At 41.5% G+C, this 23,079-nt stretch overlaps 1 protein-coding gene across 2 annotated transcripts in view; it reads left to right on the top strand.

Moving 5' to 3' along the window:
* The window catches only part of si:dkey-246g23.2 (solute carrier family 66 member 2), a 50,185-nt gene extending 38,639 nt beyond the window's left edge, over positions 1–11,546 (top strand). For both annotated transcript variants that reach the window (XM_047597184.1, XM_047597183.1), the window contains one exon: positions 7,958–11,546. In XM_047597184.1, the coding sequence (XP_047453140.1) occupies positions 7,958–8,132 (175 nt within the window). In that variant the 3' untranslated portion in view covers positions 8,133–11,546. The remainder of the gene's footprint in view (positions 1–7,957) is intronic.
* The last annotated feature ends 11,533 nt before the right edge of the window (positions 11,547–23,079 follow it).

Below are 23,079 nucleotides of genomic sequence, written 5' to 3' on the forward strand. Positions count from 1 at the left end.
AAAAAAGATAATATATAACAAATATACCATAATGTCCATAGATTAAAACATGTTATCACAAGATTTCCAAAGTAATACGTGTTAATGATTCATCATACCATTTTGTACTTGCTTTAAATGTACCTTTAAATTTCTTTTGCTTTTATGATTTTAGTTTAACTTATATCAATAGTTAATATCAGTGTTGCCACAGTTACCTTGAAAAAGTAATTTGATTACAGATTACTCCAACTTTGTAGCAACTTTGTCTCACCTGTTTGTTGTCAGGTGCTGTGGTCCCCTCTCTCACTTGCTACAGTGTTTCTTTTTGTGAGGGTATTGATTACAATATTTCTCGATTGCATTGTCAGATTTTCCTGCATGGTCCCACCAGAATTTCCAAGTCAAAATCGCTACTGGTCAGATTCGAGTAATGCATTAATCTCTTCTTAATTTACCAAACTACAGGCCGGACCACTGTCATAATGATGCATGTGAAAATAATTAGTAATCAAAGGAATTAGTTTTAACAGTATTCAATGTTAGAATAAAATTGCTTTAATATGATGTTGTAATTTAGGTATTGTAATATCGTACTGTGGGACTCTTCCCATCTTCCATTCTCTTCCATCACTGACTTTGACTGCATATCTTCTTCTCCGAGTTGGAAACTACTAGTGCACATGCTTGGATTTGTGTCCCTCTTTTTGCACATGCCTGTAAACATGCATTTGAGTGTGCACAGAAGTACAGTATAATACATCTTATTTTCAATAACAAAAGACATATCAAGGTCGTGTTCTTCTGTACCTCAGGAGCAGTGACATGGAGTGGCTCTCTACCATTTATTTCTCTGGAAACCCTCTAATGTAATAGCAAACACCATCATTCTTAAGAGTGGTCCTGGTTTCTCAACTTTCATATCACTTCTCGTTGGGTTGTAGCAGCCTTTCTGCGGTTGTCATAGTGATGGAGATAAACTCATTGTTGCAGGATCTGGCTCTACAACCTAAAGCTCTTGTAAGAGTGAACCAGAGCTCGATGAAATAACCCATAGAAAATCCTGAACACCTACAAGTGACTTTCTTATTTTTTATGGAGAAGCAAGCGTGTTAGACTGCATAAGATTGCAAATGTGATAAATGCATTAAATAAATAGCAAATGAGATCACCAGCAGGCAATCTCATCTATTCTGTATTGTTTACATACTCCAAAGAGGCATGTAAAATGTCCTTAGGCAAACTCTATGTAATAGTCCTTCATCTCCAAGCCTCCCCTCTGCCTCATTTCGTGAAGCAGAATCCATCTTTTTCCTGGCAGGTTGGGAACTTTTCGGTGTTTGCCCGTGTGCGATCGATCAGCATGCATAATTCATAGTTAGTGGGTTAAGAGCAGCTCGGCTTCTCCCTCTCACTGGGTCCTTTGATTTTCATCCCCCCCTTCAGGGAGAACTGCTGCTAAATCAACTCACGTACACCTTTATGTGTGGGCGTACATATGTGTACTCGCCACACATAGCCAGCATGTGTGAACACACATCGCCCCCAAACACACATGCAGGGCACTGGAAATGCTGAACGGAGGAGGCTGCTGAAGCTTTTTGAAGTTTCAGCATAAACCCCTGCTTCTTAGTATGTGTATACTGTCTTAACCCCCCCTTCTCCCTCTGGAGACACATACAGGGTGCGACCACCCACTTGAAGCTCGTACTGGGTTTTCATTTGTGATGAGCTGCCTATTTATCTCCACAGCAGCAGTGGAACATGTGCCGTGTGTCCACTGAGGATAACGTTTTGGCATTTAGCCATAGAGAGTCTTTGCAAAGATTCTGACAAATAAGCGTATAGCCTAATTGTTCAGGCAACAGACAAGTGCACTCGACCACAAATGGAAAAGTGACTCATTCCAATTGTTTTACTGTTGCAGAATTTAGTCCACGTTGTTTCTGGTAAACTTGCAAGGAGCTTTAGCTTTGACTTCACTCTCACCTTCATATTTGAACTCAGGACTGCAGTCACAAAACAGCTGCAAAAATACTTAAAGCCTTCAGCTGGCTATTTCTCCATCCACCCATCCATCCAGTGCTCCCTTGGGCACTGGACAAGGTAAAAGCCAGCAGAGGATGCTGGGACAAGAAGATAACAAGACAGTAGTTGACAGGAGTCGAGGCAGAGGAGGGAATGAGGGCTGAGGATTCAGATGATTCAGAGGCAGGAGGCTGTGTGGTTATTGACAAAGAGAAACATGGCGGAGGACAAGGAATGACCATGTGGAGAAAGTTGTAAACAGATAAAGCAGCAGAGTGATGGGATTTGGAAAATGAGGACAGCGTGCAATTTGCAGACAAGTCAAAAGACATTAAATGGACATACATTCTAATAAATCTGGTCTAATGAAGAGGACCTGCTTCAGTAAATTATCCAGCTGCAGTAACAGAGGTCTTGTTAGCCTCCTGATCTGTGTTTTATAGGCGTTATTTGACTACAACAGTACATTAATCTGCACTTTTTTATGATGTTAGTTTGGAAACGCCAGATATTTCTATAATATAAAAATAGAGAGATCTATAGAGGTGGATACTGTGTGACTGATTTTATTGTAGGGCTGCAGATTCTGGGTATTCTGCTCATGGAGTAGTTTGGGATTCATAATGGTTTTGGGGAAACACCAGCCAATCCGGTGTCAGGTACAGCACACACCTATTAGCATATACAGATAGGAAAACAAATAGGGAGCACTCACTCCTACCAGAAAAATATTAATACAACATCAGTCGTAACAGCGAGTTGCAAGAGTTTTTGTCCTATCATCTCTGCAAATCTCTGGATTTGATTATCTGTTAGTTGCTCCCAAGCAAACATTTCGCACGTCAAATCTGTGAATTGCACAAAACACGTGCGTGCCCTTTTTTGTTCTCTCTCCCTCTCCCTAACCTTTTAAAGGCCACTCAGCCCTGCTTCCTGTAGTAGTGTTCCACTTGTCCACTCCAGCCGTTTAGAGGAGTTAATAGCTGGCCTGACAGCGCCCGTTCAATACGCCACACAATTACTGCCAGGCTCACATACTTCACAGCCATCGCACAATGCAATCAGACCCCCCCACCCTCTCTTTCTGTATCTCTCTTCCCTCTCCTGTCACCCTCCAACTCATCCCTCGTTTAGATTTGTCATCCTCCTGTCCGGTTTCATTCTCCTCTGTCTCTCTGCATTTTCCTTTCACAGCCATCCTGCCGTCCTCATGCGTGTGCACCTTTCCGTCCATCCTTGAACTACCCAGTTCACGTTCACACCCTCTCCTCCCTCATCTCTATCCTCTTAGCTTCAATGAAGGCGTCAGATCGGCAGTAATCAATGGAAGACTTGACCATGCGAGCTTAACTGAAATGCATGTGTGTGCGTCTGGTGGTATTTGTTTATGTGTGTGTGCTTGTGTGGTGAGGCTGTGAAGAAAAACCGTGAAGTTTCACGTTGCACAGTTCTGCATTGCTTTTGTGCAAATTGATGCAAACTGCTGATGTCGTTCGATGTGTGTGTACGTGTGCACGGGCAGAGATAGTTAGTTGCTGTTTTCAATCAATACCACAGTCACTCCTTGTCCCTGTTCTCACTGTTCAAAGCTGTTCTCATGTCTGAATCCACTTTTCTTTTTATCTGTGTCTTTTAATAATTTTCAGCTGAGCCACTAGCCCATCTCTGCTAGGTGGATCCACATGAAACAGTCAGTAAAATGTGGTAAATGTGTGTTTATATCTGGTGTGTGTTTGTGTGCCTACCAGAGATAGATGACCTTAAACTGGTGTCTTGCTTCCATTCCCCATCACTGCTGTAGAGACTTCTTTTGTGCCGATGGCCCACCCTCCCTTAATTACTTTGTTAATGACTCGTCCTCGTTAATGGTGTTTGCCGTCTCCTGAGCAAAGAAATTAGCCAAAGGGGGGTGCAGAAAATTTGGCAGGGGGAGAAAGGCACAATGAGGGAAGGGAAGGGAAGGGAAGGGAAGGTTAGGCAGAGGCAAAGAGGCTCGAATAATAATAATAAAAAAAAGAGCGAGCTGCTCAGAGTAGAATAAAGAACAGAGATTTAAAAGCTGCAGAGGACAAAAAAAATGCATTGTTTAAAAATAAATCTAGTGCGCTGTTAAAGGTGCAGAAGTCATTTATTTATGTAGTCTTCGTCATTTTCTTCTTCATCTACTTTATTTTTTTTTGCTCCTGCACCTACACCCAACTTTAATAGCTCATTCTGGTTAAACTTTATACAACTCATTGACTACAAATATAAAAGCACAATCAACGTTTTTAACAGAGTCACAATTCTTATTCTGCTTAATCCCATTTTGCCTGCACACATACTGCATAATGCAGAGTGCTATAAAGGACGACCTGTCTGTACGAAGTCCCATATTGACTAACCAGTTTGACGTCACATAAAGAAAAGTAGATTTTAGTCTTAGCAGAAGGTTAGAAGAACTTTGTGCAACTATGGATTTCCACAGTTTTAAAACTCTGCTCTCCTGCCTTGTATTATTTAGGAATCTTGAGCATGGCATATTGCAGAAAGGCCTCTGATAAATTGTTTTTGAATGCGGGTTATGTGGCCTAGTATTTGAACTTTTAATGCATTTACACCGCAGTCAACTGCAACATTAAAACCACCAACGGGAAAAGTGAATAACATTGACAGTCATTAACACTGACAATTAAATGTTCTGCTGGGAAACCTTTGTACCCGGCATTCATGTGGATGTTACTTAGACATCTAGCACTCACCTAGACCAGACCAGGCACTGAGTCTCGATTAAATGGCCACCCACCGTTGCGTTTTGTGTTTGAAAAGGATTAGTCTGAATCAGATGATTTACTGTGCTATAAAATGCAGCTATATTATCTGACTTCTCTGTGGTTCACTTTAGCAGTTGATAAAATAATAACAATCCAAAACTTTATTCCCTTTCATGAGGAAGGGAGGAGCAAAGTAAAGGCAATGAAAGTAAAGCTGAGCAGGATGGCAGAGAAAAGAAAAAAGTGATCCTGTGAAAGAAAAAGATGAGTAGTGAGAAAACAAGAAATCTCAAGTTCAACGAAGGGTAGTCTCTGAAGAGAAAGAACTTCAGTGGAACAAAAAGCAAGCATGTTCCCCGAGGAGCACAGGCAGCTTATAGAGCGTAATAAAAGCATGACGGCTTAAAATTCTTCAGCACATGTATCTTTGGAGCAGTTTAGTGAAACCCCAGAGTGTTTACCCTGAAAGTTTAAATTGACAGGAGATCAGATCAGTGAGACTCAGGTGTTGCTCTAAACAAGCATTCCTTGATCGGCCTTTGGAGGGGTGTGGCGTGAGACTCCTCATTCCCATTAAAGTCTGAGGTGGTAAGAGTGGACAGAGGAGGATCAGTTGGACCATATACAGAAAAAAGCACCGAGCTTTGTTTCTTATCTTGTTGGCTTTTGTTAATCTCACATTTGGACCTCTACTAGTTTTTCCTGAGATGCTCGGTCAACTTAGAGAAACACTCTGTAGCTTCTGCTGTCTGTAGGGGCAATTACAGGATATTGGTCCACAAGGGCATTAGCATATATTACTTTAGTAAGAATAAGAAGCCTCATATCCATGCAGCACAGTGTCCAGAGCTCATTACAGTGCAAAGCTCGGTTTATATTTATGCTATGGATCTACGACGATCCTGTACCGAAGCCTATGCTGCTGTAAACATTTACACCGATCAGACATAACATTATGACCACCTACCTAATATTGTGTAGCTCCAAAACAGTTCTGACTCATCAGAGAATGGACATGGGCCTTCTGAGGGTGTCTGGCACCAGGATGTTGTTAGTGGGGGGGTGCTTTGGGTCCTATGGGTAGACGGGAGGGGTCTCTGTGAGGACTTGAGTTGTTCCTAAACAGTTTTTGTGTGTCTGTTGTCTGTGTCAGCCTGCATCCTGCTGGGGATGGCTGCTGATGTCAATGAGTGTCCTTGCTATGGGGTGGTGGGGCCTGGTCCGGTCCAGGTTGGTGGTACATGTGTACATGTGAAAGGGTCGAATGATCCGGCTCGGCTTGGCTTTGATGTGAACAGGACTGCTGCATCGATTAATATAGTATACCTATACCTGTCAGACTGCATCATTGTAGAAGCTCCAGGGCTGTGAGCAGCTCAAAAACAGAGCAAAGTTTTGGTCTACTCCCATAAGAGACCAATCTAAAAATCTCGTGTCGACCCCGTATTTTTGATGTGAAAGGGGTATAAATAACATCCACATGAATGAATGGCAGATTGAAAGGTTTCTCAGCAGTACATTGAATTATCACAATATGGTCAGTGTTATTTGCGTCCATTGTCAGTGGTTTTAATGTTATGCCTGATCAGTGTGTACTTGTTTGCTAGTGTGTAATAGCACTAATAAAACGCTAGTTGGCTGCTCTGCTAGTCAGCTCAGTTGAGATTCTCTGTGTACTTTTAGAGTACTTTTAGAGTACTGCAGTCACTGGAGCTGCAAGTTCAGATTGGATCATTATGCATCCTGTAGCTCTCCAGTACAGCCTGTGTTTGCCATATGCATTCTCTACACATGGTAGAGAGAGTTTTAATGCTACGGCCCTCGTTGCCCCGTCACTTCCATGGCAGGGCTGTTTGCCACTAATGTTTTGCTCCCTCATCTCATCACGGCCTGAAGGGACGCCAGGCCAGAGTTTGATATAACTCTGCAAGGGGAGCTGAAGGATAGTGCAGGGCTGCTGTCCCCACAGTCATTAAACTGCCTCTGCTCCCCCTCGACCCCCCCCCTACACACACGCACACTCATCATCTTCAACCCCATCTCACAGAGGTCTCCTCCCCGTTCACAGAGGTCCCTGTCCTTCTCCCTGGTGGTTGTGTTTTTGTAGCCTTGTCTCTCTCTCTCGCTGCATGCTAGATAAATCCTGTCCTATGCATACTCTCTGTCTCTGTCTCTCTCCTTTCCCTTTCTCCCTCACCCTTGCTTGACCCTTACAGTATGTCTCACTGATGACGGATGGTCCTGCTCTGTCCCCAGGCCTAGTCAGCTCTAATAAAAAGAATAAAGTCGCATTCGCATTAGTGCCTATGGGACTTCACTGTCCAGAGAGCAGCCGCAGAGAATTGAGGAGGGTACAGAGAGAATAGGTTGAAGGAGGAGTGAAATAAGAAGATGAGTCAGGAAGGGTGAGCATTAAAGGAGAAGTACAGTTTATTCATAAACACTGAAACTCAACATTTCGAATGATGATGATCTTATAAATCTGATTTTCATAAATGATAATGGCCGATGTTCCTGCTGTTCTGTGCGACTCTTTATTTCTGCATGTGTCTTCTGCAAATAGAAGCACAATAATCAGTCAAACTAAAGACGCTCTCTGTAAATCCTCCGAGGACTGTTTTCGGTTACTGTGTTTGGGCCAAACTGCTCGATAGATTGATGACAAGCTTCTCCAAAGTGTTTCTTCTCTGAGTGTTTCCTAGCTTTTTCTAACTTTGTCGAATAATCAACAGTTCAGACCAAACTTCTCTCTCTTTATTGATTTTCCTCTTCCTCCCCTGCTGAGTCCTGGGCAGCAGGCATTTAATCAAGCCCAAGCAACTATTACGGATCTGTTGTCATTTTTTACTGTCCCTATTTTTATTTGGGTTTTTTTTTTTAGAAGAGGGTTGTAATCAACAAGGAAAACAAATCTGTGACATGAAAAAGAAATGGTAAAAACCATGAATTGTACAAAAAAAAAACAGCTTCTTGGCTGGGAAAGGAAAGTCTTTGAAACTTTCTGGAGTCTTGCTCAGAATTCTCTGTAAATACGCAATCATTTTTTCACATTTATTGATTAAAGTTCAAGTTGAGGATAACATATAGCACAGCATATAGCAACATAACCGTGGTATCAGTCTTATCATCTCATCCTACAATAAGAAAGCAGCTCACACTTTGACAATGTTCCTCTTTTTGTGTCTCCATTGCTTCAGTGTGAAGATGGTGCTGCTGTGGACGGCCGGCGACGTCTTCAAGACCGCCTACTACGTGATGAACGAAAGCCCCGCTCAGTTCTGGGCGTGCGGTTCGGTCCAGATCCTGATCGATGTGGCCATCCTGCTCCAGGTGCTGTTTTACAGCCAAGACACCCGGGCCAAGCTTGGCTGAATGGGACTGTTGCTGTGGGTAACAGAAAAGCTGCTGGCTTTTTGTGTTAACTTCAGTGACTCTGGTAACTGGAGGCCCTTCAATATTGCAGTTTTAGTAGAATTGTCAGGGGAGACGCTGAGAGTCAGAATATGAAAACAAAGTATAGATTGTCTTTTCTTTTTTTTTTTTTTTTATAGAATTCAGCCTTGTCTTACACTACGTTGTCATAAATATCAGGCTCACCCAGCCAAGTACCTCCAAGTGCCTTAAGCCACAAATTTATCTTTGAACAAACTCATATCATCTTCAACTAAGGCCTAGACACCAAATGTATTTGCTTTAAGTTTAATGAGGCAGCTTTTGCATTTTTCGCCTTTTTTTTTTTTTTTTTTTTTTCTACTATTTATTTGCTGTTTGTGGATTGTTATGTGGACACCTGAGGTGTAGTGGACGTGGAAACTGTAACTGCAAGAGGAAAACGTGACTTGTTTTGGCAGCTCACTCACAGCCGATGCTGCTCTGACGGCAGCTGTAACAACCGGTCCTGGACTGGTTACCTTGCACTGGAATGAACTACCTGACTGATGAGTCTCCCACTTCACACGCCGCACTTCACCGGCCTGTTTGAATGATTCACAGTGCTTGGATGTGTGTGTGTGTGTGTGTGTGTGTGTGTGTGTGTGTGTGTGTGTGTGTGTATGTGTGGGTGTGTGGTGGCACTTTCGCTTGCGTCTCTGTTTAGCTGAGATTGATTTTTGCCGTTGGCATCGAGCAGCCAAGCCCAGGCCACAGAATGTGCATCAAGTAACGGTAACTACACAGTAACTACATCGGTCTGGGTTGTGACTCTTGCTTAGTGGTTTGATTGACAATCATTGCAGGTCTCCAGCAACACAAAGAACAGTGGGAAAACTGTGGGAACGCCACAATGCTTTGCACTAACTACAGTACAGGTCAGTTTAAATTTGGTTATTCTCTCTGTGACAGCACTACTGAGTATATATGCTCTCTTTGCTTGTTTCTACTATCTCACTTGTGCTGTTTTTATGGCCCTATTTACTAATTGCAAACAGCACCAGTGAAAGAAAGACGAGTCATAATTGAGCTCATAATTTAGTCTAAATCTGCGCAGTTGGTAGAAATATTATTGCTAATGTTTTAACCTTATCTTTTACTTACGTTTTAGTATGATAGCAGGTGCTCTATTTAATAATATATGAACAAATTGTCCTATTTTTTCAATTTCATTAGCTTAAGTTGAACTTTTAGAGAACTAAATGTAAATTATTTGTTTGTGGCTGAGTCTGCTTTTATTTGAATCTTTCCCTCTCTATGAAAATGTGTAAAAGTTTGGATATTTGCCAAACACGTGATTTCAGATCCAGACTTGACGAATTCCCTGACTCTTCAAACCTGATGGTAACGCTCAGCTAAACCCTTTCAACAATTGACTGATATCTGTTTATTGCTTTTACCCGTTCAGCAGACATCAGTTGGCTTCATTTCCAGACCCTCAGAGTGTTCCCATCTTGCCTTGGTCGCTCTCTGAAATGTCAGGAAGGTTTTAGAAAATGTCTTAACTGAAGAGAGACGTGTTCCCTTGATAGGTAATGGGCCAGAGCACAGATCAAAATCACACTGAGCCTCTTCGGTTAATACAAACTAAAGCTTTTGGAATTGTTCAGTAGTAGCCTGATCAAATTAAAATCTCTCAGAATTTCAAGTGATCTAAGAAAAAGTCTTAGCTTGCCAGACTTTTTAATACGACCCTATTTCAGTGTTTCTGTTGGCAGAGCATTTTCTGCTATCATAAAGAAAGAGAATATAAAATGTTACAGATTACCTATCTATGTAAAGTAAAAGATTTTTCACGCTACAATCCATTTAGCTGAATCGTAACTGTTAAAACTGTTCATTAAATCATGTTTGTCATCCAAAATTAATTCTTTCCTCACACTTTAACAGCAAGAGAAAACTCAGAAACACAGATGTATACCAGTGCACAGCTACAATGTAAACTACCTTTACTGTATATAGCATGTTAAATAATTCCTAGAGGTGTTATCCAAAGCGTCAATCAAACTTAAAAGTGTCTCCATTCAGCCAGAAATGCTCTGTCAGACAGAAGACATGTTTAATTCCTGGATGCAGCTTCAAAAAATTAAAAAATAAAATAAAATAAAATTACATCCATTATAGAAACATCATCCTCTCCAAAAAGCAAACGCTCTCTCAAATATATTATTCAGAGGCTCTGTTTATAACCGCAGCACTAATTTACCAATGTACCCCTTAGGTGAGTTGGGGTTCTTTCACCTGAAAGTTTCCTCTAAGAAAAAAACACTAGAGGGGGGGAAGCAAATCAGCACAAGGAGCTGATCAGTAGTCAGCGCAGGTCTCCTTTTCCTTTCCACCCTATGTGGTTTAATTAAGTAATAATTTGTGTTTACTAGGTCTCTCAGTCGCCTTTTTACTTCCCCAATTTATGTCAGTCTGTTAATCTTGATGTTTCTGCTTCCCCTCGCTGAATATCATATTTAAATTACACACTGCAGTGGTTCTAGTTTGTCTCATACATGCAGCTGGTGGCATTTTAGGACAGGTGCCATAACGGACTGTTTGGCTGCCAGTTTTGTGTCCTTCCATCATTGTGGCATTCACATTGTGTGGGCGGGTGGTTATATACTGTATGCATTCTACAAATCCATCTATCTTACATCTTCTGTCCATACTGTAAGCTGTATGTGTCTCCTTATCTCCGCTACCGCAGTTACATTACATTATTTCTGCATTCTGTGCGCTCTTATCACCAGATGTGTATCTTTATATTGTTTTCCCTCAGCTCAGGACACTTTACTTACCATTTGGGCGCCCTGTGGCCTTTTCTTCTCAAGGACAGTCGGACAGATTAACACATACACACGCACACGTTTGTATGGGTGAGGACATTAATTGACACAGTGCATTCCTTAGCCCCTTCACCGGAAGGTAACTTTTACCCTCAAAACAAATCCTAACCCTCAACAGCCTTGTAAAGCGGTGAGGCCAGAATGTTCTCACTTTGCACAAATGTTAAACTGGTCCTCAGAAAGAGTTATACAACTGTACATACACACACAAACCACCTGGTTGTGATAATCCGACGAGGAGCCTTATCACCATTTATATAAAAAGAAAAAACGAGTGGTTAAATTTTCTTCAAAAATGAATTTATGCAGATTTTAGTAACTTTTGTCTTTTTTCTGTGTTGTACAACCAATAATAATTATTGCCTTGAAAACAAACCCAAAGAATGCCATTAAATATCATGGTTATCACAAGATGCTAAGATGTTACATTATGTAAATGAAAAAAAAAGAACATACTGTCTGACTGTATGTATGTGAAATATTTATGGTTTTATTTTCTCACATATAAAGTATTTATATTGCAGAACGCAGTGCTGTGTCGTTCCTGTGAAATGAATGACTGTTATCGAGGAAACGTCTGCCACTTAAAAGGAGAAACTTGCTGTTCTGAGGACAGTCATTCTGTAACTTACAGCGAGATTTATAAAAATCTGACCTGAAGCCTCATGTGAACTCTTCCCTTCAGTCAGACCTGATTCACACGAGGATCAGAATACACTTTCATATGCATTCATTCATTTTCCGTAACAGCTTGTCCTCTCGAGCAGTGGTTCCCAACCTGGGGTCCGTGTCCTGATCTGAGCTCACCATCACCTGTTTCACCAGTTTTTAACCAGTATTGTGTGTGTCTCCCTACATGTACGGTATACAGGGCTAAATGTATCCCGGCAATGGGCTGGATCTCCAGCATGTGACATTCGATCGTGATTAAAAAAAAATCAATATTGAGGGGGAAAAAAAGTGTTGATGCGGGATATTGTCAGGTTTGAGCAGTCGATTAACTTTTTCTATCAATGGAATGGGAGTAACGCAGTTTTACCTCTCCAAACTAACATCGCCAGCCAATCAAAAGTAGGGTGGGGGTGGAAAGCTTGGTTGAGATCCAGCTGCATCTGATGCTGCATTCAAGACAACTTGGGAAAAAATGAGCCCTGAATTGTCAAACTCGGAAATTAGTGCTTCCAAAAAAAAAATAAATAGCTGCTGCACATATTTAATGTTCAGCAAATGGTGACAATATACCAAACTTTACTTTGCTTTGCTCTAAGCCAGCATTTTACAGCATTTCTGACAAAGTCAGAAAGGTGCATAGTAAATTTATGAAGCTAGGAGAATGTGTCCTAACTACAAACAAAGGATGTATCTATAGTATATAGTAAAAAATAATAATAATAACTAATATTAAATGATACGATGTAAGTTTAGCAATTTAGAGTTACAAGTAGTGGGGGGCTCCAAGGAGAAATGGTTGGGAACACCATGGACAGGTCTCCAGTCTATTTCAGGGCTAATACAGAGAGACAGACAACCATTGACACTCACACCTACGGCCAGTTTAGAATCACCAATGAACCTAACGAGCATGTTCTCTGACGGTGGGAGGAAGCTGGAATACCTGGAGAAACACAGGGAGAAAATGCAAACTCAGCCCATGGATTGGAACCTAGAGCCTTCTTGCTGTGAGACATCAGTGCTAACCACAACACCACTGTGCTGCCCTACGCTTTTATATATTCCTGCATATAACTCCGTCCTGTAGTCGACTGTAGCTTTAATTCAAACACTTGGATAAAACCTTGAACTCCGCCATTTGAAAGGACAGAAATAATAAATACAATATGAAAAACATTGGGTTTGGACTGTTCTGGTGCTGGACACGCATGCACAGGATATTAATTCAGAATTCCCCCAAGTCCTAATCCCCTCTAGTTAATTCAGAATCACACCCAGATGCACACAGCCTGTCAAGGTGAGACCACTGAAAGTACAGAAAAGCACCTCGGTATGGACAGTAAAATATTAAACTGGATTCAGTAGATAATGGGAAGCGCTCTATGGTTTATAGATGAGTCAGCCAAGGACGGGCTGTGTGCTGCACCTATTCTGTTGGTGCTTTTACTGCACTCGTCATGGCATCTTCATCCATTAATAATAGGTTCACTTTAAGTCAGGCTGGAGTGCACCTGATAGTAACACCTTGTACCTGTATCATACACTCTGTCTGATTGGTATCACTTGTCTGTTCGGCTGACAAGAATGAATGACTTGGCCCGTGACGTATTTTAAGATATTTCTGAGTAAATCTTATTCGTAATGGACCGGTCTGGCTGCATGTCATTATCTGCCTTCCTGCCTTTCTGCTGTCCACCCATCCATCAACTGATCATCCCACATGTCTGTCTATACAGTGGCTTGTTTTAATGATAGATGAGATGGGCTAAAATAGTCCACCTGCACACGCCGTGTCTGCGATGTGCTGCTCCGCGCCCTGTCCTGCTCCATTTATTAATGATGGTGTGTGTCGTCACCTTGTGAAAGATAGGAATGTGCACTTCTCCTTCCCATCCAGCGCTCCAGACTTTTATTCATAAGCATGGTCATTTTTAGCTAACGGCGCCTTCAGTGCTCCCCTGAAGGATACTGCTAAGGAAAATAATGCTTGAGCAAACTCTTTGCAATGTTGCCAGTGAACTTTTATGCTCTTAAAATAATTATGCAATTCACACTTCAGACCTCAGACTTAAGCAATTGTAGACAAAAACGGCAACATCTTTACTTTTTGCGCTGAAAATGAACATGAGTCAGGTGATCTTTTTCAGCCCAGAGTCTATTGTACTCCTCCTCTATAGACCCCTTCATGGCTTACGTCACTGTGACGTCACAGTGTTAGCTGGAGGCAAAACGGAGGGAAGCTTGAGGCGAACGCTGTCACTGTCAACCGTGAAAATATGGTCTTGCTGTATTTTTGGTGCCAAAACCAAAAAATCAAAGACACTAACTTTTTATTACATACCAGCCACTGCCAGTCGTACACAACTTTGGTTTGGGTTTGGCGATTAAAAGAAAGGACTGAGACAATCATCAACAATGCGCGCACTTCATATCAGATAAGATTAATATATAATACATCATCAGTTTCAGCCTGGATAATGTTATGGGTTAGAATAAATTGTGACATAAATTACATTAAATTAATCATTATTTGAGGGATTCTTGTTACACATTAATGCTAATGCTAACAACTTCCTAACGCAACATTAGCAAAAGTTTCATTTACTACGTTACCTTCCACAGTGGTTCCACTTACTTCTTATAATATCATTATAGAAGAGGCTTCATTTGATAAAGATAGGCTAGACTTCGTCCCCTCTGTGTCCTCCTTTGGTCAAATCGTCCATCCAGCGAGTGAGAGTGTAGGGGTCAGTGAATGTAGTCCCATCAGTCAATTTTTTAAAATAACACTCTGTCTTGTGATGAATGCATTCACTGGGAGTGAGTGTATTCTCCAAAATATGCATTTCCCTCGTCCATTCTTGCCAAACCACTTACCATTAAAATGTGCTAACCGGCGTTTACAGGCTGTAGTGTTTGAGGTCTTTTTCCTCCAGCTAAGCCCCGCCCCTTGAAAAATGTCACACTGTTTACAAACTGGGAAGGGGTCTATAGGATACATAGCTTCGCTGTTACCAGAGTAGACTGCAGCTCACTGCTGCTTTTCAAGCTTAAATGGTCTAAATAAATGGTTATGCCCTTTGGTGGGGGAGTATTTTTTACATTTGGATCCAATAAGAGCTCCTCCAATATGTACTTATTTATGGTTTAGTGAAATTCTAACAAATTGGGAAAAAAATGGAATTTCAAACATTTGCATACCCCATTCTCAGTGGAATTGGAGTTCATATTTTATAGCTGTTGAATTGAGTGCTACACTATACTGTAATGAACACTAAACCACAACTATTCAGTTTTATAGTTTCTAAATCTTTATTGTGATGATGTCATCTCGCCATTTGGCTGAACGGCGCTCACAGGTTCCACTGTTGATCGAAGCACTTCAGCAAACTGATTTACTTCCAAGCTGCAATCCACTTTGTATCCAATGTGTATAACCTTTTACACCAGAATCAACAACATCCAGATGTGTATGTCCTTATACGGACAAGTTGGAAAGAGGATCTTGTCCGCCTATTAATGTGTGAGATGATGTGGGAAAAATAGTCGGTGATGAAAGACAGAGTGAACAGCAGCGAGAGAGAGAGACTTAAAAAGAGATCAAACACATTTTATTTCTGAGAATTCAGGCTCAAAGCAGGTGCAGATGGTGGGATATTAATGGGCACAGGTAAGCAGCAGAGCGGCTCCGAGAGCTCTTCACCCAGAGAAAGTGAGGGAAAAAAATTACCCTCTTTTTGTGTGACCAAGTCTAATAAAAAGCTTTATGCTGCTCATTTCAAGCACTTCTTAAAATGGCCTTTCACCATTTTTTTTTTTCTTTTTTAATTTTCTGCTCAAAATGCACATGGCGGAGCACAGACAAGATGAGGGGAGGTGTTGATGACAGATTAAAAATATCCTAGTAATTTTGGAATCTGATAACAAGACAGGGGATGGAGCACTAAATGGAGGAAGAGGACACAGTGGTAGAAGTGGAAACAAATTCTGCACACGATACGTTATTACAGAAAACATAGATGTTGGGATTGACATTAAAACATGAGAAAAGCAGAGAATGCACCAGAGGGAGAGACAAAGCGCAAGTGGAACTGTGTGCTAGTGGAAAGTGCAGCTTAGCCAGATGGCCCTGAGTTTAGCGTAGCCTCACGGTCCCAGAGTCCAGAAGAGTCAGGGCCCCCCAGGCAAGAGATGACAGGCCTGGCACCGAGGGACAAGATCTTTCAGAATGAGTGAGTTTTTTCCTAGGTTACAGACTGAGGAAGAAGAGAAGAGGAGTCAGGAGGAAGACAGAAGATACAGAAGCACAAAGTGTAAAGAACGCTCATTTATATCTGTATATAAAAAAAAATCATCTGGAGGGGAAACAAATGGTCCTCCATGCGTTTCTATATCTCCTCTCCACATTACAAAAACAATGTCACGCTGTTAAATTCCATTACTTTATGTTACAGCCCTGAAGCTTCTCAATGGAGAGACCCTGTGCATCCATCATGCACCGTATGGGGAATGTAGAATAGATTTCTCCTGATATGGAACAACAACATTGAGCGGAAAGCAGGGAATCCATCAGAGAGTGAATGATTGTGCGCAGCCCTGCAGGAAAACCCCGCATTCTCACACAGTTCCATAACTTTTTTCATTTCTTTTTTCATCATTGCAGAAAGAAGTCTGTCTCGTGACTAAACCAGTGTTGTTCACAGTTTTTACTTGTTGTCGTTACATATGTGCTCATTTTTTCTTTCCATATATGTTCCCTCAAAACCATATATCCAACCCCTGCACTTCTTTTCTGTGAAGCATTTTCTTACTGCTTTGGTTTAACAGCCCTCAGCAGCAACAAGCCACTGCACTGCGATAAAAGGCTGGATAAAAGTAGCATTCAACTTAACCATCAAATGAATGGTTGAGTTGGTCCATGTATTGTAGGGTTATCCAGTTGTATAGAGAGGTATTTTTCTCTCTGTTGGTTGAATCCCAGTGGCGGGTTCATATTGTTTTTCCTATTAGTTTAAGTTTTCTATTAGTAAAAATGGTAAAATATTGAGTTATTGTACAGATGAGATGCATGACAACGTTTTAACCTTTTTTATTGGGCCTTGCTTCACCAAGCGCTCTCCTGTGGGAGTACATGTTTTCCTATGCTTTCACTGACATTTCTCCATCTGAAGCACACAGATGGCCAAAAAGCTCATCTGCCTCTCATTCAGATTTATTTTGGAACCATTAGCTCACTGAAGGAGACGTGCTCTTCTGTTTGTTTCAGACAGATTTGTTTTGTTTTTTTCTTCTTCTTCTTCACTCGGTGCTTGTTTGAGTTTCTGTGCCCCTGAGCCACACATTGTCGTTCGAGTGTGTAAACGGGCGTCTATCGGCGTGCAGCAGGTGTCGTGTTACCTGGAAGCACCGTTAGTTACTGTTGTTATAGTGGAGCCAGACGACACGCCGGCCGGGCGGGCAAACAGACGAGCACAGACTCCAAAGAAGGGGAAGGCGACAGATGAAGTAAAAGCATTCGATGTAGCCCTTAGACTATCGAATGAGTCACGTCTTCTGTGTGAGAGCAATGCAAAACTTGAACTTGTGGAAAGTCTTCGCGCAAGAATGCATGGCATTTACTTTAAAATGTGGTACTGAGGGTGAAATTTCACACATCCCACATTGTGAATGATTCAGGCACCTAAACGGAGCGTCGACAGCTCGGAAAGACACAACTGAAGAAAATGAAAAGAATAAATCCTCAGGTGCAGAATCAGTAGCAAGTCTTTTCCTTTAAAACAGAGGAAAAGGCATCGGCATTGCGATGTATTCAGGGTTGTGCAGGATGTTTCATTATTGATTTAAATACCGTCTGTCCTGAAAGTCCATTATAGGTTGTGTGTGTTGTACGTTAACCTCTTGGTGTGGTCTTCAAAGGTTAAGAAAAGGTTAAATGAAGCTTTTTGTGGTTTCAGAAGGAGCTCAGTCTGATAAATCAGTCAGCAGAACAATTATGCAGATTAACATTGGAATCTCTGTGCGTCTGCCATTCAGATGCATTTAGTTAATGTGGAAGATTAAGTTCAAGAAGGAAGAAGAGAAGCTTTGAATCAAATGTGTCCAAACCACTTATTCCACCGCATTAATTCTGACCCTCGATCCCTTAAGTTCATCACTACTCTGACAGTGTCATTGACTTGTCATCAGTTATCAGCACATTACACTGATTGATGACCCTAACCTTAACCACGCGTCCTGGGAACCAGTCTGAGAGCACATTTCATTCTTCTCTGGCGGAGTTCGCCTGGCCTCCTCTTCACCTTCAGATATCCACGCAGCCTCACTCATGCCCTGACAATTAACAACCATTCAGCTAATATGAGGTGGATTTGATCTAATTAGTGTACAGTGCAGTTAGATTGACGCTGACCTGAGAGGGTCCAAATTAATTCCAGGATATTAACAACTGAGTAGATGTCACATGCAGATATTGTTGAATGTTTTTTTTTTTTTTGTTTAACCAGTATTGCCAGATGAATTTCCTCACCCACAATTTTTTGGGGGGCGTCGACAGAAGGACCTCCAGGGCCAATCATGCTGTGTGAGTAAGCTTTATGCAGTGATGGAGAGATATGACACTAGAATGGACTTGAATTTGGACTTGAAATTAATTGGAGGACTGTCCACCTGTATCCGTCCAATGATGAAATTCAAATGGGGTATTACCAGAATATGAATCTGGCTACACTGGGCATGTTTGTCTTGAAATTGATTTTCAAGTGCCAAAGCAAACAGCAACACCAAGTATTTGCTTTATCAATTTTTTTTCCCCTGTCAAAGTTATGAATTTTCTGCTTTTCTCTGGTGTATATCGGTATAAATTCAACATTGTTTCTCTGTCTCACTCTGCTTTCTGCTTGAGTTCCAGTACGGTAAACGACTCCATAAGTTGGTTTAATGGAGGGGAGGGCAGGCCCACGGTGAAATATCCACCTTGTCACTTTGCCACAGCTGGCCCTCGATTTGAGACGGAATAGCCAGCATTTAGTGTTGTTTGCCCATATGTTCTCTGGGCTGGCTCACAGCAGTGTGTGTGTGTGTGTGTGTGTGTGTGTGTGTGTGTGTGTGTCTGTCTCTCTCTCTGTGTATATGTGTGTGTTTGCAGCCCATGGCCCCTTCTGCCTCATGATTGCTTCAGCGGCACTCTGCTCTCTCCCCTCCGTTCGCTTGTTGGCAAGTAAGGTCACGCACGCAGTGCACACTCGTATGAACACATCATCTGATAGCACACACACACACACATATACACACACACACACACATCCACGCAGGCCAGCTGTTTTCTCTTCACAAAGACAAACTGCTGCACCAACAGCAGCTGACAGCAAAGCTTCCCTGAAATCTTCAGCTGCATTCTCAACATACCTTCCTCCATCCTCGCACTCTGGTCTGGTGGTTACATGAAGACTCCACACTCCTTCTTCCCTCCATTCCCAGAGCAATTAGCTCAGGAATAGATTGAGGTCAATACCCTGACTCCCTATGCGTTCCTATTTTGTGGAACATTTCCATCAATACAAGCACCCCCTTTTCCCCCGTTTTTACACGAAAATAGGTTTCCCTTTTATACCGTCCTCCCTCTGTTTTTATGCCTCAATTTAGATTCAAATTAAGCCGCCGCTGATCTGGCTGTTAAACCGAAGGCTGGGACTCTAACATAGCTTCTCGGACTATTAATCTTCAAGTGAAAGCTATTTTCTGCTCTCAGGTGAGGTAATTGTAAAGTCTTTTTATATGGAAAGTAGTTTATGACACAAAGGAGCACCACGTACTATATCAGTGAACACCATCGCCGCCCCCCAGGCGGTCATTTTAGACAGGTGATGTAAGCAGGAGTAGCCGACAATTACGACAATGATGCAGACAAGGATAGACTTGACATTGATGAAGATGATGATATGGACCACAACCTTCATTGCCTATTACCTCCCACCATTACGCGAGAAGGAGGCTGTCCGCCATATTTCACAGTCCGAAGGGTTTACGTGTCATTACTGACTATCACTGATGGGTATTGAACCCAGAGTCATTTGCATGTTACAGTACTGCATTAGCTTGATGATGTCAGGCTTTAAAGCACATCGCAGAGCGTGCTGCACGATGGGGATTAATCCAGAGGTCATCTGTGTCGTGTGCATGCCAAGATTACATCAACTTCTGTGGAGCCTCTTGGCTTAAAAGATAATTGTTAGCTGCGATGCTGGAAGTAGATACAAACTCCTCTTATGAAGTTCTCTCGAAGATAATGAGCTGTTAAAAGGCACAGCTGGAAAATGTCACCGCCAATCTCATAAAGCACTGGATTCACGATATCATCTGCTCGGACAAGTGTCGGGGACAAAGCCTTTAATCCTTTAGTGTCAGTCTGTGTTGTTTTTTAAACACTTTGCTTCTGACGGCCATTGACCTCCATTTTAAAGGGAAACTAAAGCCTGATGATATTTACTGGAATACTCATTCATACTCTTTACAGTGTCACAAAGGTTTTCTTAGCAAACATAACCATTGTAATGTGTATAGAAGGTATGTACTGACATCACTATGCACCCGCTGAGTGGCAAAAACATAGTGAAATGTTTCAGTAAATATAGGGAGACTAGGAAAATGTGGATTATCAGATAAAATGAATGACAATTGGACTTGACAATGATCCATACGAACTACCAAATGGTCCACGAACATTGACATATAGCCAGAAATCTGTCATCCCGATATTTATATGGACCTGATTTTACTGGGAAATTCTATACTTATACTAAATTATTAGGGGTGTAACGATTCATCCACTACATCGATGAATCGATTTATTTTCCTACGATCCAACTACATCGATCTGTGCTCGGCAAGTTGGCCTTCCGGACGACATACATCTAACTAATGTCGATTTAAAAGGTAATCAATCGATTGTATCGATACTAGGAAATAACTCATTGGACTTAAGCACGTCAGTCATGATGTGTGTTTTTTTAGCACTTGTAATGATAGAGGCGTTAAACTTTACCCAATCCAGCCTGACTAAGAACTGGCGGTGTTAGTCCATGTGGTAGTCAGGTGGTAGGGGACTATTACCTGAAGATCTAACGCGACGGAGCGTTCTACACGGACTCTACTGCAAAGAGGAGAAGGTTGGAAAACGATTCACTTTCGGATCTTCAGTGATGACATAACGTCACATATTCTTGTTTTACTGTTATTCACTACAGTGATAAAAATCCGTTTTTACTGCGCTTAGTCACGGCTTGATCTTATTATGTTTGTGAATAAGCAAAGCTATTGAAGTCAGTAAACATGATGTAATGTTGGGAAATGGGTGAAATAACCAACAGCATGAAGCTACTTGTTTAATGAAAAACTTGAATGGCCTTCTGAGAGTAGATGCTACAATCCTCTCCATTTTATTTTTAGTACACTATCAACATGAAACGGAGCAAGGAGGACATTACGTCCTTTTTTCTTTTTTATTTCTATTTTTCCTTACTGTACATGAAGAAAGAGTGAGATGATAAGTGTGGTTTAGATAAAGATAGCGTGATTGTACATTTAAGTCTCATGCTGCGAAAAATAACTGCGTGTAGCTAAATGCTTAGATTAAACAAAAGTCTCATTGTGCAGATAAAAGTTTTATTTTATGCAAAAACAGAAATCTTATTTTACAAAAAAGACAAACATGGTTTCAAGGTTTATTGAGCACATTTTATTTTATGTTTACTGAGACCAAGAATGTTTGTCTTGTATTAATACTAGTGTATTTTGTTTTGGTTTTAAAAAAAAACTAGACTAAACATTTTGAACGCCTAAATATTGCCCTGTTTTGTCCTTATATGTTCCCCCCTGAAAAAACACTGGCCCCACCTCGGCCCCCCTGGTAATTTTGATCTAGAACCACAACTGCTGAGTAGGTATTTATGGCTAAAAAGTTACTGAATCGATTTCAAGTCACTAAGTCGTTTGGGATCATATCGTTCTAAATGAACCAAAATCGTCCTTGAATCATATCGGCAAGCACGAATCGATGATTCAATCGAATCGTTGTTACAACAACAGAAGACATTCCTCTAAGTTCAGATGCCTGAAGTCTGAGTCTGAGGTCCCAAACACAGAAGAGCCCCAGAAAGATTGTTATTTAATAAGCAACACAGGGCTCAGAGTTGCTAAGTGTCCTGGGTAGTTGTTCTATTCAATAATATGTCAGAATAACTTTTTTTTTTTTTTTTATGTTTCGTGGTGCATTGAGTTTACTGCATGTGTCGTCGTCCTCTGTGGGAAAAAGTGAAAATCTAGACAGATGTTGACGGTGCTCTTGAGATCCAAGGGCAAAGGTGCCATCCCCTGCCTCACCCTGAGGGAGATAACTGATGACCAGAGGGTGAGAGGACAGGGGAGGAGATGAGGACGAGGAGGAGGAGGAGGAGGATGCGTCGAGAGAGGCGAAACTGGCTGTGAAGAAAATCACTTGGAAGGAGAGGTGAGAGTACGTGACGGGGATGGGAAGACAAAAAGGTCGGAAGAGACAACAAACAGAGACGAGTACGAAGGGCGTAGGGACATTTACGATGCACGCTGCAGCTGTCTGCTGCTCCCCTCGGACATAGCTAGGATGTAAACAAAAATGATGAAAGGAAGAACATTGGCATATCCATCACAGTTAATGTTCAGACCGGCGGTATGGGGATAAATTAACAAATGCCTTTTATAGGACTATTTCATGCCTAATCACAGCTTTCCTTCAAACAGAAGTATATACGTCTGTCATACTTTATGTTTCCATCCTTACATCAGTATGTGCCACGGCCTGAAATGATTTATCACAGTATATGCGTAGGTAAGATTACTTCTCATCAGTCACATGCAAGTATCTGTTTCTCTATTTGTTTTGCTGATTTATGAACAATATCTACATTATCTCTAGAGAAGTTCTACCTGTGCCTTGTTTCCACAGAGTAGTCGCGATGTGTTTTACTGATGTGACTTTGATCCATGGACAAGCCACGTGTCCACTGATTGAGAATGAGGGAGGTGTTTAGCTGTTGTTCTCTTGCTTTGGTTTTGTACTCGATGCATTTTTACTGTTCTGCTTCCGTTCCATCTCACCAACTTTATTTCCCATGGCTTTAAAAATCCACTACACGCATCCTGCCCAGGGCAAAGTGGATCTGATTGTAGCATCAAGTGAATGTAGCAGAACATGCAGCAGCTAAAGAGATAGATATTTCCCTCGGGGGTGGGTGGAGAACTAGCAGCAGCCTCCTGGAGTGAAAAGCTAAGCCAACGGCCAAAAACTATTGTTTTTTTTTGTCATTGCATCGAGTATTTCTCCATAAATGTGCCAAACTGCATCTAGTTGT

Source organism: Mugil cephalus, chromosome 10, assembly GCF_022458985.1.
Source record: "Mugil cephalus isolate CIBA_MC_2020 chromosome 10, CIBA_Mcephalus_1.1, whole genome shotgun sequence".
Classification (NCBI taxonomy): domain Eukaryota; kingdom Metazoa; phylum Chordata; class Actinopteri; order Mugiliformes; family Mugilidae; genus Mugil; species Mugil cephalus.